General features: G+C 35.8%; 1 protein-coding gene across 4 annotated transcripts in view; it reads left to right on the top strand.

Moving 5' to 3' along the window:
• LOC115209909 (calcium-dependent protein kinase C) overlaps nucleotides 1-27,122 on the top strand; it is a 385,995-nt gene extending 358,873 nt beyond the window's left edge. For 2 of the 4 annotated variants that reach the window (XM_029778506.2, XM_029778507.2), the window contains one exon: nucleotides 26,688-27,122. In XM_029778506.2, coding sequence (XP_029634366.1) covers nucleotides 26,688-26,840 — 153 coding nt within the window. In that variant the 3' untranslated portion in view covers nucleotides 26,841-27,122. Of the gene's footprint in view, nucleotides 1-7,401; nucleotides 7,570-26,687 lie in introns of those variants that run through there. The other 2 variants (XM_029778504.2, XM_029778505.2) reach the window with 1 other exon arrangement.
• The last annotated feature ends 710 nt before the right edge of the window (nucleotides 27,123-27,832 follow it).

Here is a 27,832-nt window from a genome sequence, read left to right as displayed (position 1 = left end):
AATTACCATTCCTAGATATAATGGTAATTAAAAAAGACACCACCATCACCACAGATATATACTATAAACACACATCGATACCTAAATTTTAAGTCGTGCCATCCACCACATACAAAACGTAACATCCCATACTGCCTAGCCAGAAGAATTTGTACCATTGTAGAAGATGCAAATATCAGTAACAAACGCCTAACAGAACTAAGAGAATTTTTGCTCAAACAAAAATACCCATCTCTACTTATAGAAAATGGCATACAGCGGGCTATAAAAATACCCATACAACAACTTAGGACAACCCAAGGAAGAGGAAAACAAGAACAAGTCATACCATTCATAGTGACACACAACCCATGTCACCAGAATATCTTCAACATTGCCAAAGCAAACCTACCAATCATTGCCCAAAGTAATGAATTAAAAGACATAATCACGGATCGAGCTATGGTGCTTAGTAAAAGACAGCCTAAAAACTTGAAAACATTACTAACAAAGGCAAAATTTGACCTTAGCAACAAAGACCAAACATTCACTGTATCTAAATGCAATGATAGCCGATGTGGCTCATGCCAATTCATACATACCGGCCAATATATAAACACAAAAACCGGGAAAATATTCACAAACGCGAATATGAACTGCAAAAGCAGAAATTTAATTTACTGCATCAAATGCCCAAATTGTGAAGAAATATATGTAGGTCAGACGGGAAACGCACTATCAGAACGCTCACATGTACACCGGCAACAGATTAGAGACCCAGAGGTCCGTCAGATACCTTTGAGTAACCACCTAGCAACGTGTGGCCGGAAAATGTATATAATATTTCCGTTCTACAAATTACACAGCCCAAGTGAAATCGAGAGGAAAATCAGAGAAAAGAATTTTATTGATAAATTCGAATCCAAGCTAAATAAGCAATAATAATAATACTTAGAGGTACTACTTCTACTGCTACGACCATGACAACAACAATACTAAAGGTGATCAAGATGAAGATAGCAGGAAAATTATCTTATTTAGGCTTAAAAGCTCTATTGTCACCACCATCACCACTAGCAACAATAATTAAGGTGCTGACAATGATGATGATGATGACAATTGAAATATAAAAATATAAAAATCTCTGACAAAGGCTATTTACAACATTTCTAAAAATAACCCAATAATTGCTGCTTCGGCCAGGGTCAAGATACAGGACTCTTGACATGTCCAACAAAGCATGACGCCTAAACCAATCAGCTCAACCAACCAATCAGCTTAAGTAATTGAGTGATACTACACACTGATTGGTCAGAATACAGTTTGCAAAACCTAGCACTCTGGAGCCTACCCAGCTGTATTTATAGCACAGAATCAATCATCTCGCTACAGTCAAAAATTGTGAAGCATGACTGTCACCACTACTACATGAACCCGAAGATTGCAGAATTTAATGCATGAAAGTACTAGTTCAATCAGAATGAACATTTAACATTCTACTATTTTATTTTATTTTATTCTATTATAATATATTATCTTATAATATATCATTATAAGATTGTAAATAAAACGTGAAAATCAGACACGGTTGGAATTCCTTTTATTAATATATATATATATGTATATATATATATCTATATATATAAGTTCAGCAAACAATATAGATTCAAATGAATATGGTACTTAATTTAGATGCACCAGAATTTTTTATGGTATTACCCATAAAAATATGCTGGGTGATTATAATCAAAAATAAGCAACAAGAATGGAGCCGGTAATTTAGTACAATTGTTTCATACTATAACATTTTATTAAAGCTGTAAATATTACAGCAGATATATATATATATGTGTGTGTGTATATATATATATATATATATATATATATATATATATATAACATATATATACATATATATATACATATATATATACATATATATATATACATATATAATATACATATAGATATATATATATATAGATATATACATATATATATATATATATACATATATATAACATATATATATACATATATATATACATATATATATATACATATATAAATACCTATATATATATATATATATATATACATATATATATACATATATATGTTATACATTATAATATACATATATATATATACATAATATATATATACTATATAGTATATATATATACAATATACATACATACATATATATATATATATATATATGTGTGTGTGTGTGTGTGTGTGTATACGTATATATATATCATCATCATCATTTAGTGTCCGCTTTCCATGCTAGCATGGGTTGGACGGTTCAACTGGGGTCTGGGAAGCCAGAAGGCTGAACCAGGCCCAGTCTGATCTGGCAATATTTCTACGGCTGGATGCTCTTCCTCACACCAACCACTCCATGAGTGTAGTGGGTGCTTTTACGTGCCACCGCACAGGTGCCAGACGGGGCTGGCAAATGCCCACGTCGGATGGTGCTTTTTATGTGCCACCGGCACGGGGGGTGCCAGGTGAGGCTGGCAACGGCCACGATCGTATGGTGCTTTTTACGTGCCACCAGCCTGTTTATTTTAGAGACAAACTTTTCTATGAGTAGTCCTTCTATTATTCTTACTCCATTTTCTAGTTTTGGCTAGATTTCTATGGCTGGATGCCATGTTTAATGCCAATCTCTTTACGGAGCATACTAGATGTATTTTATGGTACCAGGTTGTCATATCCCCAGCAAACTAAATAGTCCTTTCTGCCCAATACTGTCTACTCTGCCAACTACATAACAGAGTGTTGTGAGTGCATTTTTTATCATGGTACCAAAATCATGTATTCACTAGGAGTCATTATATCACGTTACAATGTAAAATACAAGATGAAACCAGATAGAAAAGTAGTTGATAATACTTTGTTAAAAAAACAAAACTAGATTAGCTGTGAAAGCTTTATTAATTGCAGCATGCAAAACCATAAACCAACACACACACAAATATAATATCTACGTATATACATATTGAATATATGAATATTTTCAAATCTGATGCTTTTTTAATGGGTTCTTTTTTTTTTTTTCATATTTCCTTATTAGTCCATTACGTAACTATAATGTTTCTAAGTCTATTAGCTTTTCGAAACCACCTCTGTGTTGCCATCTGGATGAAGTGGTGAGGTGATATTCCTACATTTTTGTTTCAAGCAACAAGAGTGGGAATGATGATATAATTGATAGACATTTGTTCAGCTGTTAACTCTAGATTACTTTCATACTTTATTCCATTGCTACTGAATTTTAAATCCATCGTCATCATTTCTTGACCTTTGTAATCTCATCTTCAGGATGAGGTGAGGATGGTGTGCTGCTTTATAGTAGGCAGAGTCACTTTAAATGGTATTGGTATTACCGTATGTATTTGGAAATACTAAATTTCTAAATCTCTCGTAGAGACATGTACGGTGGTGGGGCGATAGAATGGTTGTATACTGTCAATCTAACGTGAACGTGACAGTAGGGGGTTACACCACCACTGTTTAGCCCTAGGAAGCATCGACGCCTCCTGATGGCTTTGACACATTTTTCCTGTGTCCTTATATACATTTACCGCTGTTTAGCCCTAGGAATGTAAATAAGGCCACAGGAAAAATGTGTCAAAGCCATCAGGAGGCGTTGATGCTTCCTAGGGCTAAACAGCGGTGGTGTACTGTCACGTTCGTGTTAGATTGACAGTATACAACAATTCGTATGTATTTGAATTTTGACTAATTAGATTTGTACATCATCAGTCATGGTTTGCATTTTGCTATTCATAAAGCTTTCAGAGCTAATCTACTTTTACTACATAACTGTAGAATTATCTAGTATGGTGGTGTTATCAACTAATGTTTTTATGTATAATTTTGTTTTATGTACTGTATTGTAATGGCTTTTATTGTAAATGCATGGTCAACCAAGGTGAAAGTGTTGTAGTTGGGTGTACCATGTAACAGTTTGAGTTTCAATTGTTACAACTTAGATATTTATATTAAAATTTGTTGTCTGAGGTATGTGCTATGATTTGCAAGTTTGTGGTTTCATGTAGATGAGAAAGATATTTTGTTTTTATTTTTTATAGTGTTTTAAAAAGTATTCTATTATCTTTGGGTTAAGTTTAATTCATGCTTATGAGTCTGAAATGATATTATTATTCCTCCATAATAACTGGGGTACTTTTGGTTCATTTTATATGCACTGTGTTTTTTAGTGTTGTATCTGTGATGGGAAGAGGTGGGTCTATTTTTCTATTTTTAATCTCCTGCTACATTTGAGTATTTCGTATTACTAGTGATTGCTTAATTCTTGTTGATTTTTCTAGGTTAAAATGGATTCATTAGAGTTAAAAATTTAAAAGCTCATCTCAGAAGGAAGCATCAAAAATCATTAATAAAATAGATAAAAGTTATGAAACTTGAATGGTAGTGTCTTCATTATAACATTTGAAAGAAAAATTGCTCCCTATATATTTTAACGTGTGTGTGTGGCGTTAAGAAGGGCATCTAGCCATGAAAGCCATACAAAAACAAACACTGAAGCCTAGTGCAGTCTTCTGCCTAGCCAGTTCCTGTCAAACCATCCAACCCATGCTAGCATGGAAAGCAGACGTTAAATGATGACGATGATTTTATATATATATATATCATCATCATCATCATCATCATTTAACATCTGTTCTCCATGCTGGCATGGGTAAGGCGATGTGACTAGGACTGCTGGAAAGCTGCTCCAGGTTCCAGTCTGCTTTGGCTTGGTTTCTATGGATGGCTGCTCTTCCAAATTCCTGCCACTCCACAGAGTGTACTGGGTGCATTTTACGGGTCACTGGCGCAGATGCTTTTTATGTGTCACAAGCATGGGTGTCTTATATATATTATATATTGACACGCACACACACACATGATATTGACAGTCATGCTACAGTGACATCGGCAACTGTACAAATGGAGCACTGAATGATATATTGCTAACTCTATTATATTATTAAAACAAACATAATCAGTTGAATACAAGTTGGCTTAGTTTGTATGTTGGGGTTAGAGGGGAGGCACGAGTCAGTGCAATTTATTATCAGGATGCTACAAAGTCTATAAAAGATGTATAATATTAGAAAATAATTAAATATATGTACAACAACAACACTATGTCGTGTGTGTGTGTGTTTGCATATGCATGTGTATATATCCATTGGAAACTGTATCACATTAGTTTTCTAATTCACTCCCAGAATTTATAATAGAGCTACTTTTTTTTTAATTATGTGCATGCCATTATAATTAAGCAGCTTCCTTTACCCCTCCCTCCCTCTCTCTCTCTCTCTCCCCCTTTTCCTCTCTTTCTCTTCATTTGATATACACAGTACTTATACTACATTTCTTTTGTTATTAACTGCATGGTGTTTTATACTGGTGTTCCTACAACCACCACCCACCACCACTACTATTACTACTAGCACTACTAACTCTATATCATTGCTATACTACTTCCAGTATGATCACAGACACCATTGTCGTCATTTCTGCCACTACCACTACAACTGTTACTAACAGCAACAATTTAGTCTACTACTGTGTCGTGAAATGCCTGCCTCTGTCTGTGGCAGTTGCAGTACTACTAACATTAACTTATGCTAACCTAATATGGTAAATATCTGTGGAAGGCAACACTAACTAATGGTTAGGCTAACGTTAGAGTCAACCTCTCTGAGTTGAGATCTCTGGATCAAGAGAACCTGTCGCACCAATTACCCAATTAATTTTCACTTGATCAATGTTTCTCGCCACCCACCTTTTTTTTTATAAGTTTTTTTGTACCTCTTTCCCCTGCTCAGTTTTTGAAATGAGTTAAGAAAACTAATAATCATTTTTTCATATATATATATATATATATATTATATATATATATATATATATTATATATATATATATATAATATATATATATATACATATATATATACACACACACACAGACACATATATATTGAGAGTGTGTGTGTGTATATATATATTGAGTGTTGAAACAATTCAGTTGGTAGAATATGAATTAAAACTAAAGACTACATAAAGTGAGTGTTGTATAGTTTTTGAACCCACAGCTGTTAACTACCTTGTCTGCATTATACATTCAATATGCAATAATGCATTATATGTGCACAATTTGCACAATTCCATTTTAATAATTAAGTTAACTGAAAGTGATAATTATAATAATAATTTTAGAGATAAAAAGAAAAACATATTTGTATTCCATATTAAATCTTGAATTTATTAATGATAAATTCCAATTATATTAGTGAGATATTAGCTCAATTAAAATTAATGTGCTCAGAGTTTCTGCATAAAATATATGAAATACAACAAGAATCAGAAAATTATTAAGCCTTGATGTATATAACTGTTCAATTTAATGAATACTTTCTGTAATTTTCAAGTAGAGTTTAGTCATGTTTGCTTATTATATTTTTATTTGCAGTTGTTCTTTGATTATTGTATTACTCACCATTTATGGCATTGATTTTCTCTTCTTTCTTAGCCTTATCTTAATTGTATTCATAGCTTATCTATGCCCGAGAAGAAAATTACCAAATGAGAAAATTAAACAAAACTGAAACTTAGTTCAGTTCCCTTGTGAATTAAAATATTAAAATGTTATTCTTCCAAGTAATGTTTGTTCTGTTGACATCAAGTTTATCAAACAGTATTGTTCCTTCTCAATCTGTTGAAGTGCAGTGGCTGTGAGGTTAACATGCTAGGCCAATCTACAGACTAAATAATCATGAGTTCAAATCTCACAACAGTCATTGTGATTATGTCTCTGAAGAAGGCATTAAACTGTGCTGACTTCAGTCTGCATGGCTTGGAACAATTGTCATCCCTAATCCATAATTAAGTGGTTAACAGTAAGAAGGACATCCAACAACATATAAATGTTTGTAAAGCCATCCAATTCATACTCAATTACAACAAAATGACAGAAAAGACAGAAAAAATATGAAGTTATTAAAAATTGATGAAATTTATCTGAAACAGCTCTGGATACTTCTTATAGTTTTAAAATACTAACACTATTGTTGTTGTTGTTGTTGTTGTTATTATTATTATTATCATTATGATCATCATCATCATCTTCTTCATCATCATCATCATTATCATCATCATCATCATCATTATTGTTGGTGTTGTTGTCAGACAGACATTTGTTTTCTAGAGATCAGTTCAAGTGAGTGGTTTCAGCTGTTGAGAGGAGAAGTAGGTGATGTAAAGCCTAAGCAGTATGTTATCAGCCTACACTGGTGACTTGCAAGTGTAATACTGTCTCACCTCAGAGAGGTACTCACCAAAATAGGTTCTACCTGAGACACCTACTGTACTAATTTGTTATTTTCTGCCCTTACAGCATGACTCGAGGAAAGCTGAAAACTTTGACAAGATGTTCACCTCTAAGGATGTCAAAATGACCCCAACAGACAGTCTAATCATCATGAATATTGATGATAGTGCATTCAGGAACTTCTCTTTTGTCAATCCCTTTTTCAGTCAAATACAATCAGACTCTTGAGCGGTAGTATGTATACTTTTGCTTTTTTTCATTTCCTTCCCTTCCACAAGAATGCTGCTTGTAACTGTGATGACCATATTTTGTAAAGACTGGTTCCACTTAACAACCAGCCTCATCATAAATGCCTACGAACTCATAATTAAGACTGCTAGGGTTTGAATGCTTTCTAAAGTGTCATCATTTGATTAGACAAAAATTCAGTTAACTCAATATGCAGTAAATTAACAAGACCTATTAACAATCTATGTTCGCTTCATTATTTATCAGTAGGCTTCCATTAACATCAGCCTTATCCTAACTATTCCAGAAATGCCTATAAAGGTTTTGGATATTGGCTTTTCTCGCCAAGCTAAAATGTAACAACAAAAGTCTCTTATTCTGTCCAATCAAGGAATCATATTTTGTTCAATACAATTTGTAAATCAGTTTCATTTCTTTTCTTAAATATTCCTATTCCTCCATTTTATTAAAATAATGAATTTTAACGTAATGTGCACCCTTATTAAAATCATGAAGACAAGTTAAAATATTATCTATTTCATTATAACTTGTCCATTGGTTGAGGGTGTTATGGTAATGCTACTGCAGATTTTGATGATAAAGGAGGAGATAGAGACCCATAGTATCATCTCCTGCTCACACGTCTGATGGAAAATCTTAATGGCAAATAACTCATCAGTACTCATGATTATATGATAATGATGGTGGTGGGTGCCATTTCCTTTCTGTGGTCGTGGTTGACTGACATCTGGCAACAATTGTTTACAATTCACTGAAAACACCTCAGCTCTTTCAGAATACACCAGCTGACAGATGACACTCTTGTTGAAAGAGGGATATGTCAATACTGTAGGGATGCAGGAGATAAAGAAGCTGAGTTTAATGTTGCAAATTTCATTGGTGTTGTTTCTTAAATCACCTTAGTTCACACACTATAATCAATTTAATAGTTTCCATATTGTGGCTGACAAGGTATTTAACTCCAGGCTTCACACACTGTACTTAATGCATTGTAGTTAACACATACTCTTTCACATATTGATTTCTGGAGCAATTATATTTTATCTTTTCTCTTATTAATTATTTATATCCATTATATAGTAAGGTGATGTTACTTTATTTAATCTTCGTTTTCTAATTATTTGTTATCAATCAGAACAAGAAGGCTGAAGAGATAAATTATTTGATTTTTCTGTTCATGAATTATTAGTTCAGATCCATCAGTGACATTTCATTTTGTTCTGCTGGAATATTTATTCTTTGTTGACTCAGTCTGTCTAACTGTCAACAATAAGTATCAGATTTAATATGGTTTAGCTACAAACAAAAGTCTCTCAATTGGTTCGCCTAGCTAATTGTTAGCAAAAGGTTAATACCAGATTAGTCTGGTCCAGTTCTTGTCTGCCTCGCAACTTGATCCAGAATTCATATTTTTGTTTATGCATCTGATATATTTAACAGTCTATTCCACATGAAATTTATCATATAGAGACAACCACCACCACATGAGTATCTTTCTCACATGTGAGTGCGTCTCACCATTATCCATTTAGACCTTATACTGCTTCTTTCTTTCCAGGTTAGCCATAAAATTATTTTCTCCCAACAATACACAAACATTTAAGTCTATAGACACCATTTCTACTCATGTTAACATGGAATGAATTGATGCAAAATAGTTCTGAAGCCTCATATAGGCTGGGTGCTTAAATATGTTGGCCTGTTGCTTTATATAGCTTTCCCTCAATTGTGAATTTTGATTTTTCCCTAGTATATCTCTGCCAGTCCTCACAGTTGTGTGACTGCCACTCACTGAAATCTTTAATTGCATATCAATCATATGAACCCAGTTTTTCCATGCAAATATAAACCTTTCCACTTGCAGAACCAGATAATGTTAACTAGACTATGTCCAGACCTTTAAGACGTTGCTAAGTATTGGACCAATTGCTTTCAAAGGTCTTCTTGAATAGAACTGATCAAAGCTACCCAATAACAGTAGGAATAACAACAATAACCACAATATCAAAAGCAATCAAAGCAAGAACAGAACCACAACCATTACCATAATGAACAAAGTTAACAGACAAAATCATTAAATCCAACATTTGATTGAAACTGAACCCTTTATATTCTTGAAAAGGTATCTGTAAGACATGGATTGTGGATTTTCTTCTCAAATACAACAACAGAATGAAAATACATTAACAAGTAGGAACTAATTAAATGCTTAATCAGATTGCAGTAATTAATTCATTCACCTATTTGTTATTTAGCAATGAATGTTCTCAACTCTTGTATTGATATCCATACTCATACATACACACCAACATCTTTCATATATATATATATAGGGACCAGCTATCCGAATTAACAGTACCTTGGTAGATAAAACAATTAAGGGTATGAAGACAGCAAATGCTCGCTGCCAATCAGGAATCACCGCAGAGATGCTCAAAATATCTGGCAGTGTCGGCTATAGCTTAGTCACCCGTATAGTCAACCAGGTGATACATGAAGAAGTTATACCCAATGACTGGTGTAGCAGCATAATAGTCAACTGCTACAAAGGTAAAGGTGACAATTACAGAGGTATTAAGTTGTTGGATCAGGTAATGGAAGTCATGGAGAGGGTTATAGCCCAACTAATTAGGGTGAGAGTTAGCCAGATGCAGTTTGGGTTCATGCCAGGGAAAAGTACCACTGATGCTATATTTCTGGCAAGATAGCTGCAGGAGAAATACCTAGCCAAAGATAAGTCCCTCTACCTGGCTTTCGTTGACATGGAGAAAGACTTTGACAGATAAGCCGATCCCTTATCTGGTGGCCAATGAGGAAACTAGAGAGAGCTGTGCAAGCCATGTACAGGGATGCTGTCAGTAAGGTGAGGGTTGGCAATGAGTACAGGGAAGAATTTCGGGTAGGGTTAGGGGTCCACCAAGGATCAGTGCTCAGCCCCCTCTTATTCATCATAATCCTCCAGGCAATAACAGAGGAATTCAAGACAGGATGCCCCTGGGAGCTCCTCTATGCTCAATCTGTAGAAAAGGCGTAGGTAGAAACTCCATAAGATATACCCAGTGTAAGCTATGGACACATAAAAGGTACAGCAATACCAAAGGAAGGCTAACTGTGAAGATAGCTTTTGTATGTGGCAAATGCTCAGGAGCAATAAAACTGAAAATGTGCAGAGAACAGCTTCCGTCTCATTCCAGGGAGAAAAACTACAAGTAGTTGATAGCTTCCATTATCTAGGTGACCAAGTCAGTAGCAGGAGTGGATGCTCTGTAGCTGCTAGAATAAGAATAGCCTGGGCAAAGTTCAGAGAGCTCCTACCTCTGCTGGTGACAAAGGGCCTCTCAGAGTAAAAGGCAGATTGTATGACGCATGTGTATGAACAGCCATGCTACATGGCAGTGAAACATGGGTCATGGCTGCTGAGGACATGTGTAAGCTCATGAGGAATGAAGCCAGTATACTCCGCTGGATGTGTAATGTCAGTGTGCATACACAACAGAGTGTAAGTGCCTTGAGAGAAAAGCTGGACCTAAGAAGCATCAGATTTGGTGTGGAAGAGAGATGACTGCACTGGTATGGTCATGTGGTAAGAATGGATGAAGATAGCTGTGTGAAAAAGTGTCACACCCTAGCAGTTGAGGGAACCTGTGGAAGAGGAAGACCCGGGATGAGGTGGGGAAGCACGATCTTCAAACATTGGGCCTCACCGAGGCAATGACTAGTGACTGAGACCTTTGGAGGTATACTGTGCTTGAGAAGACCCAGCAAACTAAGTGAGACCCTAACCCATGGCCTATGCCAGTGGTATATAACCAGCCCACTTATGAGTACCCTTCATTCATTGGACAATAAGCTTTGTTTGCAAAGACCTGTTGAGGGAAGTGAAATCAAAATCACTGACATGGCCAATGACAGTACCACCTGATTGGTGCCAGTGGAATGTTAAAAGCACCATCCAAGCATGCCAGGGTCGCTGATTGGCTCCCGTGCTGGTGGCACGTAAAAAGCACCAGTCAAGCATGATCGTTGCCAGCATCGCCTAACTGGCACCTGTGCTGGTGGCAAGTGAAAAACAACATTTGAGTGTGGTCGTTGCCAGTGTCAGATTTCCAGATGCAGTGTTTGTAACTCTTCAGCCATCATCAATGAAAAATATCAAAGAGAGGTAATTCTGAGCAGGTTTAAACTGATAGCTTTAGCTAAAACAGTCAGCAACATTGACTGAGTTACATTATTAGAGCATCAGGTCAGAAGAAATTCAGCCATGTTTAGGCATAAGTGAACTTCATGTTAGTTAAAATATGTTTGTGACTGTGTCACTATGTAGATAAACCCTGTGGTCAAAACACAGGGCTGCTATTTCTATATAAAACTGTGAATAGCTTGTATAGTTTCAAATAGTTATTGCTTGTGCAGTTTCAACTAGTTACTGCCTTCTCATTTAGAGTATCTACTCACGTTCAAAGTGACTCACAGCTTACTTTGAAAAAATGCAGTGAGTTAGAAGCATCAATTTTGCTCATTTACACATTAGTACATTTCCTGACAAAGTTGTTTAATGGCTAAAGTACTGAGACAGTAGTGTGTGGTTAAAGTTTGAATAAGGTTACTTACCTGTGTTTAAGAAGCGTACATTCAATAAGTTTACATACCTATGTTTAAGTCTGTGTACGTACGGCAGACCAATTTAAGTTTTATACTATAAATGCTATTTTCTCCCTGATGAATCAGTAAAATGTGTCACCAACCTCTTTAAACCAGTAAAAATTGCTGAGACTAGTTCAGACCAATCTTTTTCTAATTGCACAAAGAAACTCATGTTGTTTACCTAATCGACATAGTCTGGATGCAACAGAGTGTATATTTCATAGAGTGTTGTTGACACTGTGTTGATGGATAGCATTAACCCTCAATGGCTAATGCCATCTTAGTCTTAGGTTTAAGATTCAGGCTGACTCTCTCCTAAATTGAAATGCCATCTACCGAAAGATTTAGTCTCAGCTATGTTGACTAGAGGAACAGGAAAAGAAGTATTTTGCTCAAAAAACACAACATACCACTTGTGAGAAAACCAAAACTACAACTTCATGATCATGAATCCACACCCTAGCCACTAGATGGCACACCTTCTCATAATGCTAACTTACTATAAATAAGTACTGTGTTTGGGTGTTTTCTTCTGTAAGTAGAAACAGAACTTTATAACACACTATTGTTTAATACGTTTACAGTGCTGACCTTCAGTTCCCCCCCCACCCTGCAAACCAGCCTCTTAAAAGTCAATTCCATTTTTTTTTTTTTACCTGTCTTCATTCCATGAGTTACTATGGTGTTGTACCTTGTCTCCAGTAATAGATTTTCCTGATAAATCATATACAGTTGCACACTTTCCTCTCTCTCTATATATATATTAGTCATGATGTATCAGTTATGATCTCTGGGTATGTAGAAAGAGAAAAATTACATAATATGCTAAAATATTTCAATGTCAACACACTACAAATTTACAACTCTGCTATACATTCTAGCTGACTCTGAAATACAAATCTATCTTTGCAAGCTTTGCTACATTTTATAGTTATTTTTGTGGCAATGTTTAAATAGGATACAGCAACATTATGTTTAGAGGCTTCTTTACACTTTATGGTTATGTCACAGTAATGGCAGCTTCTAACTCATCCTCTCCACCAATTTTTGTTTATTAAACATTTTATTCTTGCATGTTCTTACTCTTTGTTTTTTTTTCTTTCTTTTTCTTTTATTTAAACCATGTATTTTGATTTATCCATTTTTTTCACCCTATTTTACACTTTATTTGCATTTCTTTCTGAAATTCAAATTGTTGCTTTTATTTTCTTTCTGATTTCTTCATTTTAATTTCTGGGTTTCTTTTTTTCTCTTTTATTTCTCTCTCGTTTCACTACTTCTTATACTTCCCATTCTACTCACCTTGTTTCCAAATTTCCTCACTTTTTTCAGTTTTTCCCCACAAAACTATTTACATCCACCCACCTTTAATTCTCTCAACCTGAATGCATTACACCAAACATGAGTGTCTTCACCAATTTCAACCACTTAATCTTTTCTCATCTTGCAACTCATCTTTAGAAGAAATTCTCAATAGCTCTCTCATGAATGATAGTGATTTAGTTTCAGTTGGTTTTGATATATTAATTATTAGTGATAGAAGTATTAGTACCAAAATGCAATCTTTATATCCAACTTAATGTGGATGTCATGTTTGAAGACCAAATAATGTGTTATTAGCCTTGAAAGAATCTCATGTAGGTGCTTAGAGCATAAAAGCACACATACCTAGATTGTAGCAGATGAGAATCATTCATTAGGGATGCCCATCTGCTATGATTTATGTCAGTGCTTTTATATACCATGCACCTATATGAGAGGGTCTCTCAAAGCTAATAATGCAGTATTTGGCATTCTAACACGACATCCAGGTTCAGTTGGATATAAAGATTTATATATGTACAGGCATATGAACAGAGGGGGTAGATAGACATCATTAAAGCAAACGTATGGCTGTAATGTTACAATGGAATATCCAGCTAATGCTATGTATATATGCACACTTGACACTGAGTGAGTCACTTCACTTAAGTATAAATAGATACTGGTGTTCTTCTGTATGCTGAGGAAGTACTTTTTCTATAATACTAATGTTGATATTCATGAGCTTATTGTATACACTGTTAGGTGCAGTACAACTCAATGAAAAAGAGGAAAAGAGACGACTGAGAGCATCAATAAGTGAAGAAAGACAGTCGTGATAGTCGTAAGGGTTTCAGTAGTTCACAGGGCTAATCCAAAGATTTGAAATGCAATGTTTAATGCTCACTGTGTACTTTCTAAAGAATTTTACCCTGTTTCAAGACATAAGAACTGGAAGCAAAACCATTTCAGAATGCCCTTAGCATTTGTAATATACTGAGAATAGGGTAAGGTAGCTATTAAAAACACAGGTTAACACATGTCCTAGAAAAATTTTGTTTTGAAGAGGTGAGGTGATATAAGTTTAGGGTGAACTGTTCAGGTCATATGGACAACGTAGCTAATACAATAAAACGACAAAAAAAGCCATGCTTCAGAAGAAAAATTATCGTGTTTAGGGAGACTTGGTAATTAATAAATGACTTTTCTGTGGACATGGCTTGATATTTTGATAACCAATTGACAGTGACCATCTTCCGTTAGAAGCACTATGTGTTATAGGAAACAGTTAGGAAATATTTAATATCTGTTTCTAGTTAGTTTCCTCTATTTGTGCATGTGCTCTGAAGCCATGTACTTATGCAATAATTCTATTTTAACATCATACATAAGTTACTTTGTACTAAATGGATTGTTCTATCCTCTGACCTAGGGCTCCATAACAACTAAACAAGCTGACAAACTCTTTTCTTTTATCACTTGACATTCATTTACAGATCTATGTATGACCACCTAGGCAGAACTCTATACTGATACTTTCTTTTTATTTTTTATCCCTTATTTACCTCTAATCTCTTCTACTCTAGGCACAAGGCCTGAAATTTGGGGGGAGGGGGCCCAGTCAATTAGATCGACCTCAGTACACAGCTGGTACTTAATTTATCAACCTCGAAAGGATGAAAGGCAAAGTCAACCTCGGCAGGATTTGAACTCAGAACGTAAAGACAGACGAAATATTGCTAAGCATTTCGCCTGACATGCTGACATTTCTGCCAGCCTCTCTCTGCCTTATAAAAGAAATGTCATATATTGAAATAGTTTCAGTTCAATATTAACAACTGGATACTAATTGGTCTTGCTATCAGAGTGTGAAAATCTCAGCTCAATGTCGTGGCTCATTTGATCATATAAAGAGAAGCTCAATGAGAACCAACATATTTTCTTGCATTAGCCATAAGTAGAATTGACCTGAATACTACGCAACAATGAAACACTCAACAGTTTTACCATGCTGAAACAGAATTTCACATCAATGGTGAAACATAGAATTTACCATCCACAACTGTGGTCTGAATTTGATACATTGACCTTTCAAGTGATCGCCCAGTATCTACTTGACTCACTTAGTTCAGAAAATATTAAATAAATAGAAATAGTGTAGAAGCGTTTATCTAATTAAATACACCTCATTTCATGAAGAAGGGTGAATCAGTTGATTGTGAATGAAAGAAGGCTCTCATTCTAAGTGATTAGTTCATTAGACCTAATTAGACAGACATTTAAGCTACTCAATCATAAGCAGTGATAATATCAAAATTAATCATAATTAATGAAATTTTTGCCATAAGTGTTCTGTGACAGAAACCTTATGTAAGACGTAACCCAGAAGTTTATCAGTTGTTTCTATGTAGAGAACATGAGGTAACTACCATATAGTGTGGAGAGCCAAAGATAGAACTACCATATAACTTATTGACTATAATACAACTGCCATATAGTGTGGTGACTGTCACTGAACTGTCATATTGTTTGATGACTAAGATAAAAATGCCATAGTGTATCATGGTGTGGAGATTATGAGAGAATTACCATGAATTAATGAGGACAATGATAGAATTGTCATAGTGTGAAGTCTATGATAAAACTACCCTATTGTGTGAAGACCATAGTAGATCTAACACATATGTATAGTGTAGTGACTATTATAGAACTATCACAGAGTATATAGTGACCCTGGTAGAACGACCATAGCATGGTGATCATATTATAAGGGATATTTTACATACAGGAGGACCCAGTAGTTAGTATATTTTAAAATGTCAAACAGTATGTAGACAGATAATCAAAGAAATTTATATTTACCAGAAGTATGTAGTTGTGGACTTCCTCAGTGAAAAGGAGAATTATAACGGACAGGGATGTTGTGTTTGATGGTTGAGAAGCTATCAAGATTATTTAGTTGTCAAGGGAAACAGTGGGTTGAGTAGGTTTCTGAAGTATAAGAGTGATGTTAATTAAAGAATGTAATGTAGTATGTGTAGTGAAATAAGAACAGTAGAGTAGTTGTTAAGATGGAAGCAAAGATGACAATAAAGATGTATAAGAGATGGTTGATGCACTTCTGACAGACATGGGATTGAATAGGATTCACTCACCTAAATGATGAACCAGGACTTGTTTAAACAAACTGTTAATGAAAATCCTAACACCTATTCCAGAAATGCTTTTTAAACAATTAATAAATGTTCTAATTTTTTCTCCTCTTTAGCGTGACTACCTTTGTGACTACCATTTGTATCTTCTCACTTCTCACCTCTCACTAATGTCTGTCTGATAACTGAAAGTAATTTCTTTGTTGTACTTGTTGACACACAGACAGATTGTGTAATTCATTTAGTTTACTATTCACATTAATGTAAAAAGATAATCAGTAATTTCATTTTGTAGTTATTTTATTTTCCTAAAAAAAAATTATCTCAATCAATCATTCCAATCGACTTTCTTATTAAGATAAAGTCTGTCACAAGTGTTATACTTAAGTGTATTGTATTTGTTCGTAGTATGTGTTATATTTGTATAGTGTATATTATGATTATGCATAATGTATTTATATTTGTATGTATGTGGTTATGATGTTTAGTATAAGTATATCTAGCATGTATCTTATAATTATGTGTAGTGGGTGTTATTTTTATGTACAACACCAATTAGAGAGAATAGCAAACTTGGTATTTACTAGGAGGATTGTTGCCATTAAAAATAACACAATTTTGTATTCTAAGTGATAGGTAGAGTTGTTTATGTAAGTAACAGTTAATTGTCCAATACACACGCAGACATATATGTATGTGTGTGTGTATCAATGGCAATAGTCTTCTGCATTTAGTTATTTTTGTGATATTTAATGATACTGTAATATTTTCATGTATATTTCCAGGGGTCTTACTTATGTGCAGCATGTATTATGCATGCATCACCTCCATGCTATAGAATTATTATGGTCATGAAAATGTTGCTATAGCATGGAATTCTGTAAAAGGAAACATGGTTTCCCAGTGAGTCCGATCTACAGTGACTTCCTTGTAACATAGAAATCAATTGTTAAATTCCATGTTAAGGCAAGATTTTCAGGATTACAATGCTTCCGCAATTCAAGGGGTACCAATAATTATGTATAGTGTTTGTTATTGTTATATATATTGTGTATTGTTTATGTGTGTATTATGTGTTGCAGTCACGTCCACTGTACAAATGTGTTGTCTATGTTATGGGTATGTGTAGCAATTATGAAAACATTAACATGCCTGTAATGTATGTTGTAATGTATATCTAATTGTTGATACCTATGTATTTTTAATTGGTAATACCAGTGCACTATATAGTAAATTATTACCATCCTTGTAATGTAAGTTGAATTATTAATACCAATGACAGCATCAGCCTTCTTAGTTTCTATTTCCAATCATAATTCGGTTTATATGGTTAAGACATAAACTCTACTGTTGCAATGACCACCAAAAGCAGCTGCAGTTTTATTTATGAGAAAAAAAAACCCACAAATTCTGTTAACTGACTGATTTCATGTAACTGAGATCCATGTCTATAACTTCCTGTCGCAGCAATGCTGTCAATCTTGCTGCTCACTGCATCCCTTGTGTTGGCTATTCACCTCCATTCTTTATAGAAGCAGTCAAAGAGTCAACTGTCGGAATTGTCTTCTTTTCCATTTCTTTGTTTCCTTCCCTCTTTGAATAAATCATATTTCTGAATTTTTTTTTTTTTTTTTCATCAAACCACTTTTTCTTCAAAATTCTCTAGAATTCATAAGCTGAAAGCTTCACTGATTTGATTGAAAGGTGTTTTATAATGTTCTACATTTTAGCTTCCATTGATGTTTTCATAGATTATATTTTAGTGAACTTACGAGTGGTTGGTTACAATAGCATCAGTCAATGTATGTGCAAAGAGATAATTGCACTGACATGGACATTGGCTGTGAATGGAGGTTGATTTAGAACAAAAGTGCAACGGTATGTTGACAGAGGGATATACAGTGAATTCCAAGTAGAAGAAGACATAGGAGAAAGTGGTGAGTTCAGATCACAGAATGACATGGCTTACATACAAGATGATATAAGAATAAAACTTGTGATTTGTTGTACAGCAGAGCCATCCGACCCATCCCTGCTTAGAAACATTGACATTAAAACAGTAAGGATGAAATAAACAGTAGTAATCTCTTAGTTCTCTACCAAGTGTGATCATGAATTGTTTTCCGTGGAAGCAACTGAAACAGTATTAAGTTAAAATAGACATCTGTGTATTATAATAAATGTATATACACCATAGAAAGGCATACTACTGTGCTTTTTTGTTTAAGAGAAAACATCTTCATAGACATGTCATGCTAAAAACTCAGTGTCTAGTGAAGCAAAATGAACATTGCCACAGCAGTGACTCATATAAACATTAGATACATTTCACCCTTCATGAGGCTTGTACCCGTTTGTTACTTCTTTGAATGAAATTTGTGCTTTGATATATAAGAAACAGTGAATAACATATTCACTGATGTTGCAGAATGCTTCCTGGGCAGTAAAAATATTCAGTCAATGCAACTGAAATAGAATTAAGATTAAATAGGCATCTGTGTATCACACTAAATGTATATGCCCGATAGAAAGGCATTTTGCTGTGGATTTTGTCTGAGTGAAAAATCTCTTCATAGATAACTTATGTTAAAAATGTAATGCATATATATATATCAAAGCAAAATGAACACAGTCATTATATGAAATGGCAGCTGCTATTAACAGTATCAGAAACATCTCATCTGATTACAAGGCTTGTTTGTTGTTATTCCATGTTGCTTCTGATCTCTTCCACCACCAATTCTGTTTACTATTGTCTTCAGTATACATTTCTTCTTTCTTTTTCTTTCTTTTTTTTTTTTGCCTGATATATCTATGAATTGGAAGCAATAGTTCATCTTCAATCAATGTTTTATTGATATTTTCAGTTGATCTACCTATACCCCATTTATTTCAGACTATACCATCCACTGGCTGATATTCTAAGACTGCAATTTTATTTGTAATATTTTCCATTGTTCTTCTGCATTTTTCACTAATAGCTAGCTTCAATTCATTAAAATTCTTACTTTCATGTAACAAAACAAGCTTTTTTTTAATTCTTGTATTATTATTATTATTATTATTATTATTATTATTATTAATCCTTTCTTCTTAAGGCACTAGACTTGAAATTTTAGGGAAGGGGGACTAGTGGATTACAACAACCCCCAGTATTTCACTGGTACTTAATTAATCAATCCCGAAAGGATAAAAGGCAAAGCCAACCTTAGTGGAATTTGAACTCAGAAAATAAAGACACATGAAATGCTGCTAAGCATTTTGCCTGGCGTGCTAACAATTGTGCCATCTCACCACCTTAATAATGATAATAATAATCCTACTTACTATAGGCACAAGGTCTAAAAGTTTGGTGGGAGGGCCTGATTACAATGACCTCAAATGGTCCTTATTTCATCGACCCCCAAACCCAAAAATGATGAAAGAATAATAAGGCAAGCTGGCAGAGACAATAACACAACAGGCATAATGCTTAGCAGCATCTTGTCCATCTTTACACTCTGAATTCAAGTTCCACTGAGGGCAACTTTGCCTTTCATCCTTTCGGGGTCAAAGAGATACATACCAGTTGAGAACTAGAGTCAATGTAATTGACCAGCACCCCAAAACCATAATAAAAATTTCAGGCCTTGTGTCTATAGTAGAAAGACTTATTATTATTATTAGGAGAGCCAGCAGAATCATTAATGGACAAAATGTCTGTGATATTTCTTCCAACTCATTAAGCTCCAAGTTCAAATTTCACCAACGTCAGCTTTGCCCTTCAGCCTTTCAGGCTCAGTGAAATAAATAGTAATCAAGTACTAGGACCAAAGGTATTGGTTAACCCCTCCCCTCAAAATTGCTGGCTTTGTGCCAAAATTAGAATTATTATCATCGTTATTATTATTATGCTTATGCTTTGCAGAAATTTTGTCCATTTTTATGTTCTGAGCTCAAATTCCGCTGAGGTCAACTTCACCTTTCATCCTATCAGGGTCAATGAAATAAGTTCCAGTTGAGTACCAGGGTCAATTTAGCAATTATCCCCCTCCCTTTCCCTATATTCCTATAGTAGGAAGGATTCTTCTTCTTCTTGTTATTATTATTAAAAACTCAGCAAGCTGGCAGAATTGTTAGCAAACTAGACAAAGCGCTCAGCAGCATTTCACCCCTCTTTACATTCTGAGTTCAAATTCTGCTGAGGTTGACTTTGCCTTTCATCCTTTAGGGGGTCAATAAAACTTTCCCACTACCCAGAAATTGCTAATCTTATGCCATTTTTTTTAAACCATTGTTATTATTATTTAGGCCTTGTGCCTATAGGGAAAAGATTTATTATTATTATTAGGACGGCAAGCTTTCAGAACCATTAGCAGGCCAGGCAAAAGGCTTAGTGGCATTTTGCCTGGCCTGCTACTGTTTCATCCATCATTATGTTCTGAGTTAAAATTCTGCCGAGGTCAACTTTGCCTTACATCCTTTCGAAGTCAATAAACTAAGTACCAGTGAAACACTGGGGTCAATGTAATCAACTAGTCCCCACCCCAAAATTTCAGGCCTTGTGCCTTTAGTAGAAATAATAATAATAATTATTATTATTATTAATAATAATAATCTGCTTGTTTGTTAAAATCACTTGCCAAGACACACCCAGCATCCTAGGGCGAGTGAAGGATAAGAAATGTTGCAGTATGACTGAAAGCTTGGAGAGGGGAAGTGGCAGGGGCAGTAGCAAAATTGATTCATGTAATACAACACACACGTTTAAATGGATATTATCATTATTATTATTAAAGATGTTTCACAACATCCAATATCGGGATGTTGTTGATTGAAGATATTGTGTCTAATGGGGATTTGTACTGTCTGTCAAGTCACCACGAGGACTTCAGACAGTATGCGCTTTCAAGTAATGATGATTTTTGCAATACACCCAGATTGTAGGCTATTTCTAAAGCTTTCAGATGTTTTTTCAGGTTGAGTAGTATTGAACCCAATGCTCCAATGACAATAGGGACAACCTTTACATTTGACTATTGTAGCTGCCTCATCTTAGCGATCTCAATTCTCTGGTCTCCATATTTATCAATCTTTTCTCTTTCTTTCACGATGATATGTTGATCTCCTGGCACTGCCAGATTAGGCACTCACTCTTGTTTGTCCCTTCTAAAGGTTATTGTATCTGGTCTTCAGTGCTCTTTGTCTGGAAGTCAAAGTCCCTGAGGATTTTTGCCTTCCCCTTTACGTCCATTACCTTTTCCAGTGTATGTCGGTACCAAGCACCTATTACCTCGTATCCATACCTCCAGCATGGTAGCCAGTGAAGGTTTTGGGCTACCTTGTCATGTCTGCACTTGTATTCTTTCTGCACAAGACTCTCACAAGCACTAACAAAGTGAGTCACGCTTTCGACCCTCTTCCTACACATTCTGCAACGGTTCGTTGCACTTGTGTGATATGTATCCCTTCTCACTGAGTTGGTATTCAATGCCTGGTCCTGGGCAGCAATGATTAGGCTTTCAGTCTTCTTCTTTTAGGTCTACCTTGCTGAGCCACCTCTATGATGCTTCCTGGTCTTTTAAGCTGTTAATTTCACGGTGGAACTGACCATGTAATTCCATGCGGAATAAGGTTTCTTCTTTCTCATTGGTTGTTCATGATCGGAATTCATTAGCATTCTCAAGTCCATTTTTGGTAAATTATTCTGCATTAGCAGCATACTGTAGCAGGTTTTGTTTGTTGTTCACCAAATATTCTGCCATATTTCTTCTTTTACTGTTGATGCACTCCCGTATGCTAATCAGCCCATGTCCACCTTTACCTTCTTCATGTAGAGCCTATGGACAATCGCCTTAGAGTGGAGAGCAGTGAGCTGACAGAATCATCAGAATAAACACTTTGTGGCATTAGTCCTCATTTTTTTCATTCTCATTTCAAATTGGTTTTTCTTTTTTTTCTTTTTGACAATGATAAAATAATTTCCTGTTGATCTCAGGGGTCAATGTAATCAACTAACCCTTTCCCCACAAAATTTCAAGTCTTGTGCCTATAACAGAAAGGATTATTATTGTTATTATTATTCTTATTATTATTATTATATTGATGATGACGAATTCTGAAAATTCTTCTGTATGGCCAACAAGTGGAGGGATATCGTGACAAAGGAAGAACTCTCCTTAGGGATGAGGATAAGTCGAAGCAAACACTAAACCTCTACAGCTTAATCTGACATCTTAAGGAAGTCATTGCCTAGATCGATCTACATGGCATAAAATGGGTGACGATGCATCCAAACAATTTGAGGGCCAGTCAGGTGGTACTGGCGATGGCCACACTTAAATGGTGTTTTTTATGTGCCACCTGCACAGGAGCCAGTCAAGCGGCGCTGGCAATGACCTTGCTTGAATGTGGTTTTTCATGTGCCAGTAAGGCGACGCTGGTAATGATCATGCTCGAATGGTGCTTTTTATGTGCTACCGGCATGGGAGGCAGTCAGTGGCCCCGGCAACGATCATGCTCAGATGCTGCTTTTAACATTCCACTGTCACGGGTGCCAGTTAGGCGATGCTGTCATTGGCCATGTCAGCGAATTTGATTTTGATTGTGATTTCACTTGCCTCAACTGGTCTTCGCTAGCAATGCATAAGTAGGCTGGTTACACTGCTGGCATAGGCCATGGGTTATGGTCTAACTTGGCTTGCCAGGTCTTCTCAAGCACAGCATATCTCCAAAGGTCTCAGTCACTAGTCATTGCTTCAGTAAGGTCCAATGTTCGAAGGTTGTGCTGCACCACCTCATCAAAGGTCTTCCTAGGTCTGCCTCTTCCACAGATTCTCTCAACTGCTAGAGTATGACACTTTTTCACACACCTGTCCTCATCCATTCGCACCACATGTCCATACCAGCACAGTCGTCTCTCTTGCACACCACATCTGATGCTTCTTAGGTCCAGCTTTTCTCTCAAGGTACTTACACTCTGTCGAGTATGAGCACTGACATTACACATCCATTGGAGCATACTGGCTTCATTCTTTGCAAGCTTACGCATGTCCTCAGCAGTCACGGCCCATGTTTCACTGCCATGTAGCATGGCTGTTAGTACACATGCATCATACAGTCTACCTTTTGCTCTGAGTGAGAGGCCCTTTGTCACCAGCAGAGGTAGGAGCTCTCTGAACTTTGCCCAGGTTATTCTTATTCTAGCAGCTACCCATTCAGAGCATCCACTCCTGCTACTGACTTGGTCACCTAGGTAATGGAAGCTGTCAACTACTTGTAGTTTTTCTCCCTAGAATATGACAGAAGTCGTTCTCTGCACATTTCCAATGTTTATTGCTCCCGAGCATCTGCCACATACAAAAACTATCTTCCCAGTTAGCCTTCCTTTGATATTGCTGCACCTCCTATGTGTCCATAGCTTACACTGGGTACATCTTATAGAGTTTCTACCTATGTCCTTTCTACAGATCGAGCAGGGCCATCTACCTGAAGGGATTTGTGGTTTGTCTGCCTTCCTACTTATTAAGACTTTGGTTTTAGCTAGGTTGATTCTAATCCTTGCTTCCTCACCTGAAGCTTCTCCTCTAGTTCTGATAGTGACTCAGCAATAAGAGTAAGGTCATCAGCATAGAGGAGCTCCCAGGGGCATCCTGTCTTGAATTCCTCTGTTATTGCCTGGAGGACTGTGATAAATAGGAGGGGGCTGAGGACTGAGCCTTGGTGGACCCCTACCTCTACCCTGAATTCTTCACTGTACTCGTTGCCAACCCTCACCTTACTAACAGCATCCCTGTACATGGCTTGAACAGCTCTCACTAACCATTCATCTATCCCTAGTTTCCTCATTGACCACCAGATAAGGGATCAGCTTATCTGTCAAAGGCTTTCTCTATGTCAGCGAAAGCTAGGTAGAGGGGTTATCTGTAGCTAGGTATTTCTACTGCAGCTGTCTTACTAGAAATATAGCATCAATAGTGCTTTTCCCTGGCACAAACCCAAACTGCATCTCATCTAGACTGACCCTCTCCCTAATTAGGTGGGCTTCAACCCTCTCTGAGACATTCATTACTTTATCCAATAGCTTGATACCTCTGTAATTATTTGTATCTAGGGCATCACCTTTACCTTTGTAACAGTTGACTATTATGCTGCTACACCAGTCATTGGGTATGACTCCTTTGTGTATCACCTGGTTGACTATATGGGTGACTAGGCTATAGCCAACACTGCCAGATATTTTGAGCATCTCTGCAGTGATTCTTGATGGGCTGGGAGCGTTCCCTGTCTTCATACCCTTAATTGCTTTATCTACCAAGGCACTGTCAATTCGGATAGCTGGTCCTTCTGTTGGGTCAGCATTTGGCAGGCTCTCTTTCTCCCATTCCTTCTCTTTATTTAGCAACCCTTCATAGTGGTGTCTCCATACTTCTCTTTTTGCAGCCTCATTTAATGCAAGTGAACCATCATCCATGCGGACACATCTCTCCTATGACATCACAATTCTCTCTCACACACTGTCTCGCAGTACAAAATACCTCAAGTCTTTGGTCCGCACGGTGCAGAATATTGGCAAATTTTTTTTCTTATCTGCTTTTCCCCTGGCTAAATAAACCTGTCTCCTCGCATCCCTTTCGGCAGTCAGATATGATTCCCTGCTACCACCGTTCTTCCAGTCCTTCGAAGCCTGTTTCTTTTCCCTAATAGCCCTGTCAACAACATTGTTCCACCGCCACATTACCTTCGGTCGAGAAGGGATTTTGCACCATCCATATTATTATTAAATTGGCAAAGCCAGAGTTCTTCTCAAAATGTATGTTCTCATCTTACGAATTCTTGGCTTCTACTTGGGAGAAGGATTATTGCCTCAACTTTCCATGAATGTTTTACAAATCTCAGGATTCCTATCTATGTGAGAAATAGTTGTTGTTGATAACTTGGCAATACCATTTTTTACCACTAACCACTCAATTTTGAAATAGAAGTGGAACCTGGTTTATTATTCAATTAACTAAACTAGGTTAAGCAGAGTTATATACCTTGCTTAGTTGTACAATCTAAACTAATAAAATGCCATATAATCAATTGTCCAATACTTTAAACTCAGCCAGTTTTCCCCATCCATATTTATGAATTACACTGTGTAACACAATTTTTGTCCTTGGTAACAATTGTTATCTCCTATTTACTTCGCCCTAGAAAGTATGGAAAATGGCTATTTCCTTTAAATTTTGCTTTTCTTACCTTCATTCAAATGCCAAAGAATCCCTCTCAACACATGGCTATGATGCTCCTCCACTACTCTTGTTCATGATCAGAGATGCACATATTGTCAGCCACTAAGGGACATGCTCAAATAGTTTAAGGTCAAGCAACTAACAAGCAAATCTGTGGTATTGAGCAGAATATTTGCTATAACAATATTTCTGCTTCAGCAATTCAGCACTGAATCTGTCTGAAGTGTTATGAAAAATAGGTCAGTTTCAAAGCATTGATGTCCGTGTCACAAAAGCAATGTTTCAAGGGAATAGTTATCATTTCCTTTAATTTCTAAATAAAAGCAAGTGGGAAATAACACAGACAAAAAAACAAAAAAAATTTTTCTTGCACAGTGTTATAGCTTGCTGATTGTTGAGAAAAACCCAAGGCTCTTCACGTCAACAACTCACTATATAAAGTCCCATACACTTCTTTGCAGATGTTGGCATTTCCTATTCTTCCCTCACTGCTGATAGCTTTGATTGTCTGTCTTCAATCCCTCTTTATGCCATTTAGTTATATCACATCATCAACCCAAATCTTGCCACATTAAAGCTTTACTTTTTTCTTTTTACCTATCCTTGTGAAGCTGATAAAATAAATATCAATGATACACAGGTTTGAATCAATAAATCACAGCTCTCCTACAAATTCTAAGTTTAAATTCCTATTGTTGCTCAGCTACTCTTTTGTTTTTATACATATAGCTCCAACCTTAAGCCTTATTATTGTTTTCATTCTCAATTTTATTCACTTTTCTTTTAACAGAAAAGCAAAAAAGATGTCAGCAATTTCGACCGCGAATTCACCAGTGAAGCTCCAAAGTTGACACCAACAGACAAACTGTTCATTATGAATTTAGACCAGACTGAATTTGCTGGATTCTCCTACATCAATCCTGAATTTGTTATCTCTGTTTGAAGATATTAGCTGTTGTACCCCCAGACCATGGCCAATGAGGTGCCAATCTTTATTTGGATCAGCTTGTGTTGCTAAATCTGGCACCATGGCTGCATAGGCTGAAATTCTCTCCACTCTCATTTTTGGCTAAAGTTGGTCAACCAGAATGTCTTTTTAACTATGTTTCTGTGTGTGTGTGTGTGTGTGTGTGGTGTATATATGTATATATATATATATACATGTATATGTATGTAAATAAACACATACACAAAACATATAGGCACAACCACTCACACACATATAATAAATGTATGTGCATATGTATATAAAGATGTATGTGTGTATGTATATATATATATATATATATATATATATACGTGTGCATATGTGTTTTTGTGTATGTATACATTAAATATATATGTATATACACATACATACATACATAGAGATAGATATAGATATATCGTCTGTTTCTAATTTATATACCTATATTTATATAGAAACAGGCAAATGCACACATTTAATTACTGCTGACATCATCACAGTTTTCCAAACATTTCTCAAAGAGGGGTATAAATACATAGATATTATATATATAGACACAAAAACATGTATGTACGTGAATGTGTGTACATGTGTACATATATATATATATATACACACGTATACACAGATACACATACATACACATACACACACATACATACATAACCCACTCTTTCGCTAAACTACCTTCTCAATGACTATTCTCTTCACACCCTTCTAATCTCTCAACTAACACTTTACAACTGTGCCGTGTTTGAACACACCCAGTGGTAGAATCACATTATTTTCTTAATTGCCTCAGGCAGTCTGTGGTGCTTTTGGGATGTCCCCTCAATGACTAAGATCTCCCTACAACAGGTTCATTTCTTACATACAGCACTCTATATATAATTCATAGATTGTTTCCTTTTTTTTTATCACTCTCTTTCTCACACACTATATATGAAACACAGTAATATATATATATA

This window comes from Octopus sinensis, linkage group LG3, assembly GCF_006345805.1.
Source record: "Octopus sinensis linkage group LG3, ASM634580v1, whole genome shotgun sequence".
Taxonomy (NCBI): Eukaryota; Metazoa; Mollusca; class Cephalopoda; order Octopoda; family Octopodidae; genus Octopus; species Octopus sinensis.
The sequence above is the reverse complement of the archived record's forward strand: the minus strand, read 5'-3'. Positions and strand labels throughout refer to the sequence as shown.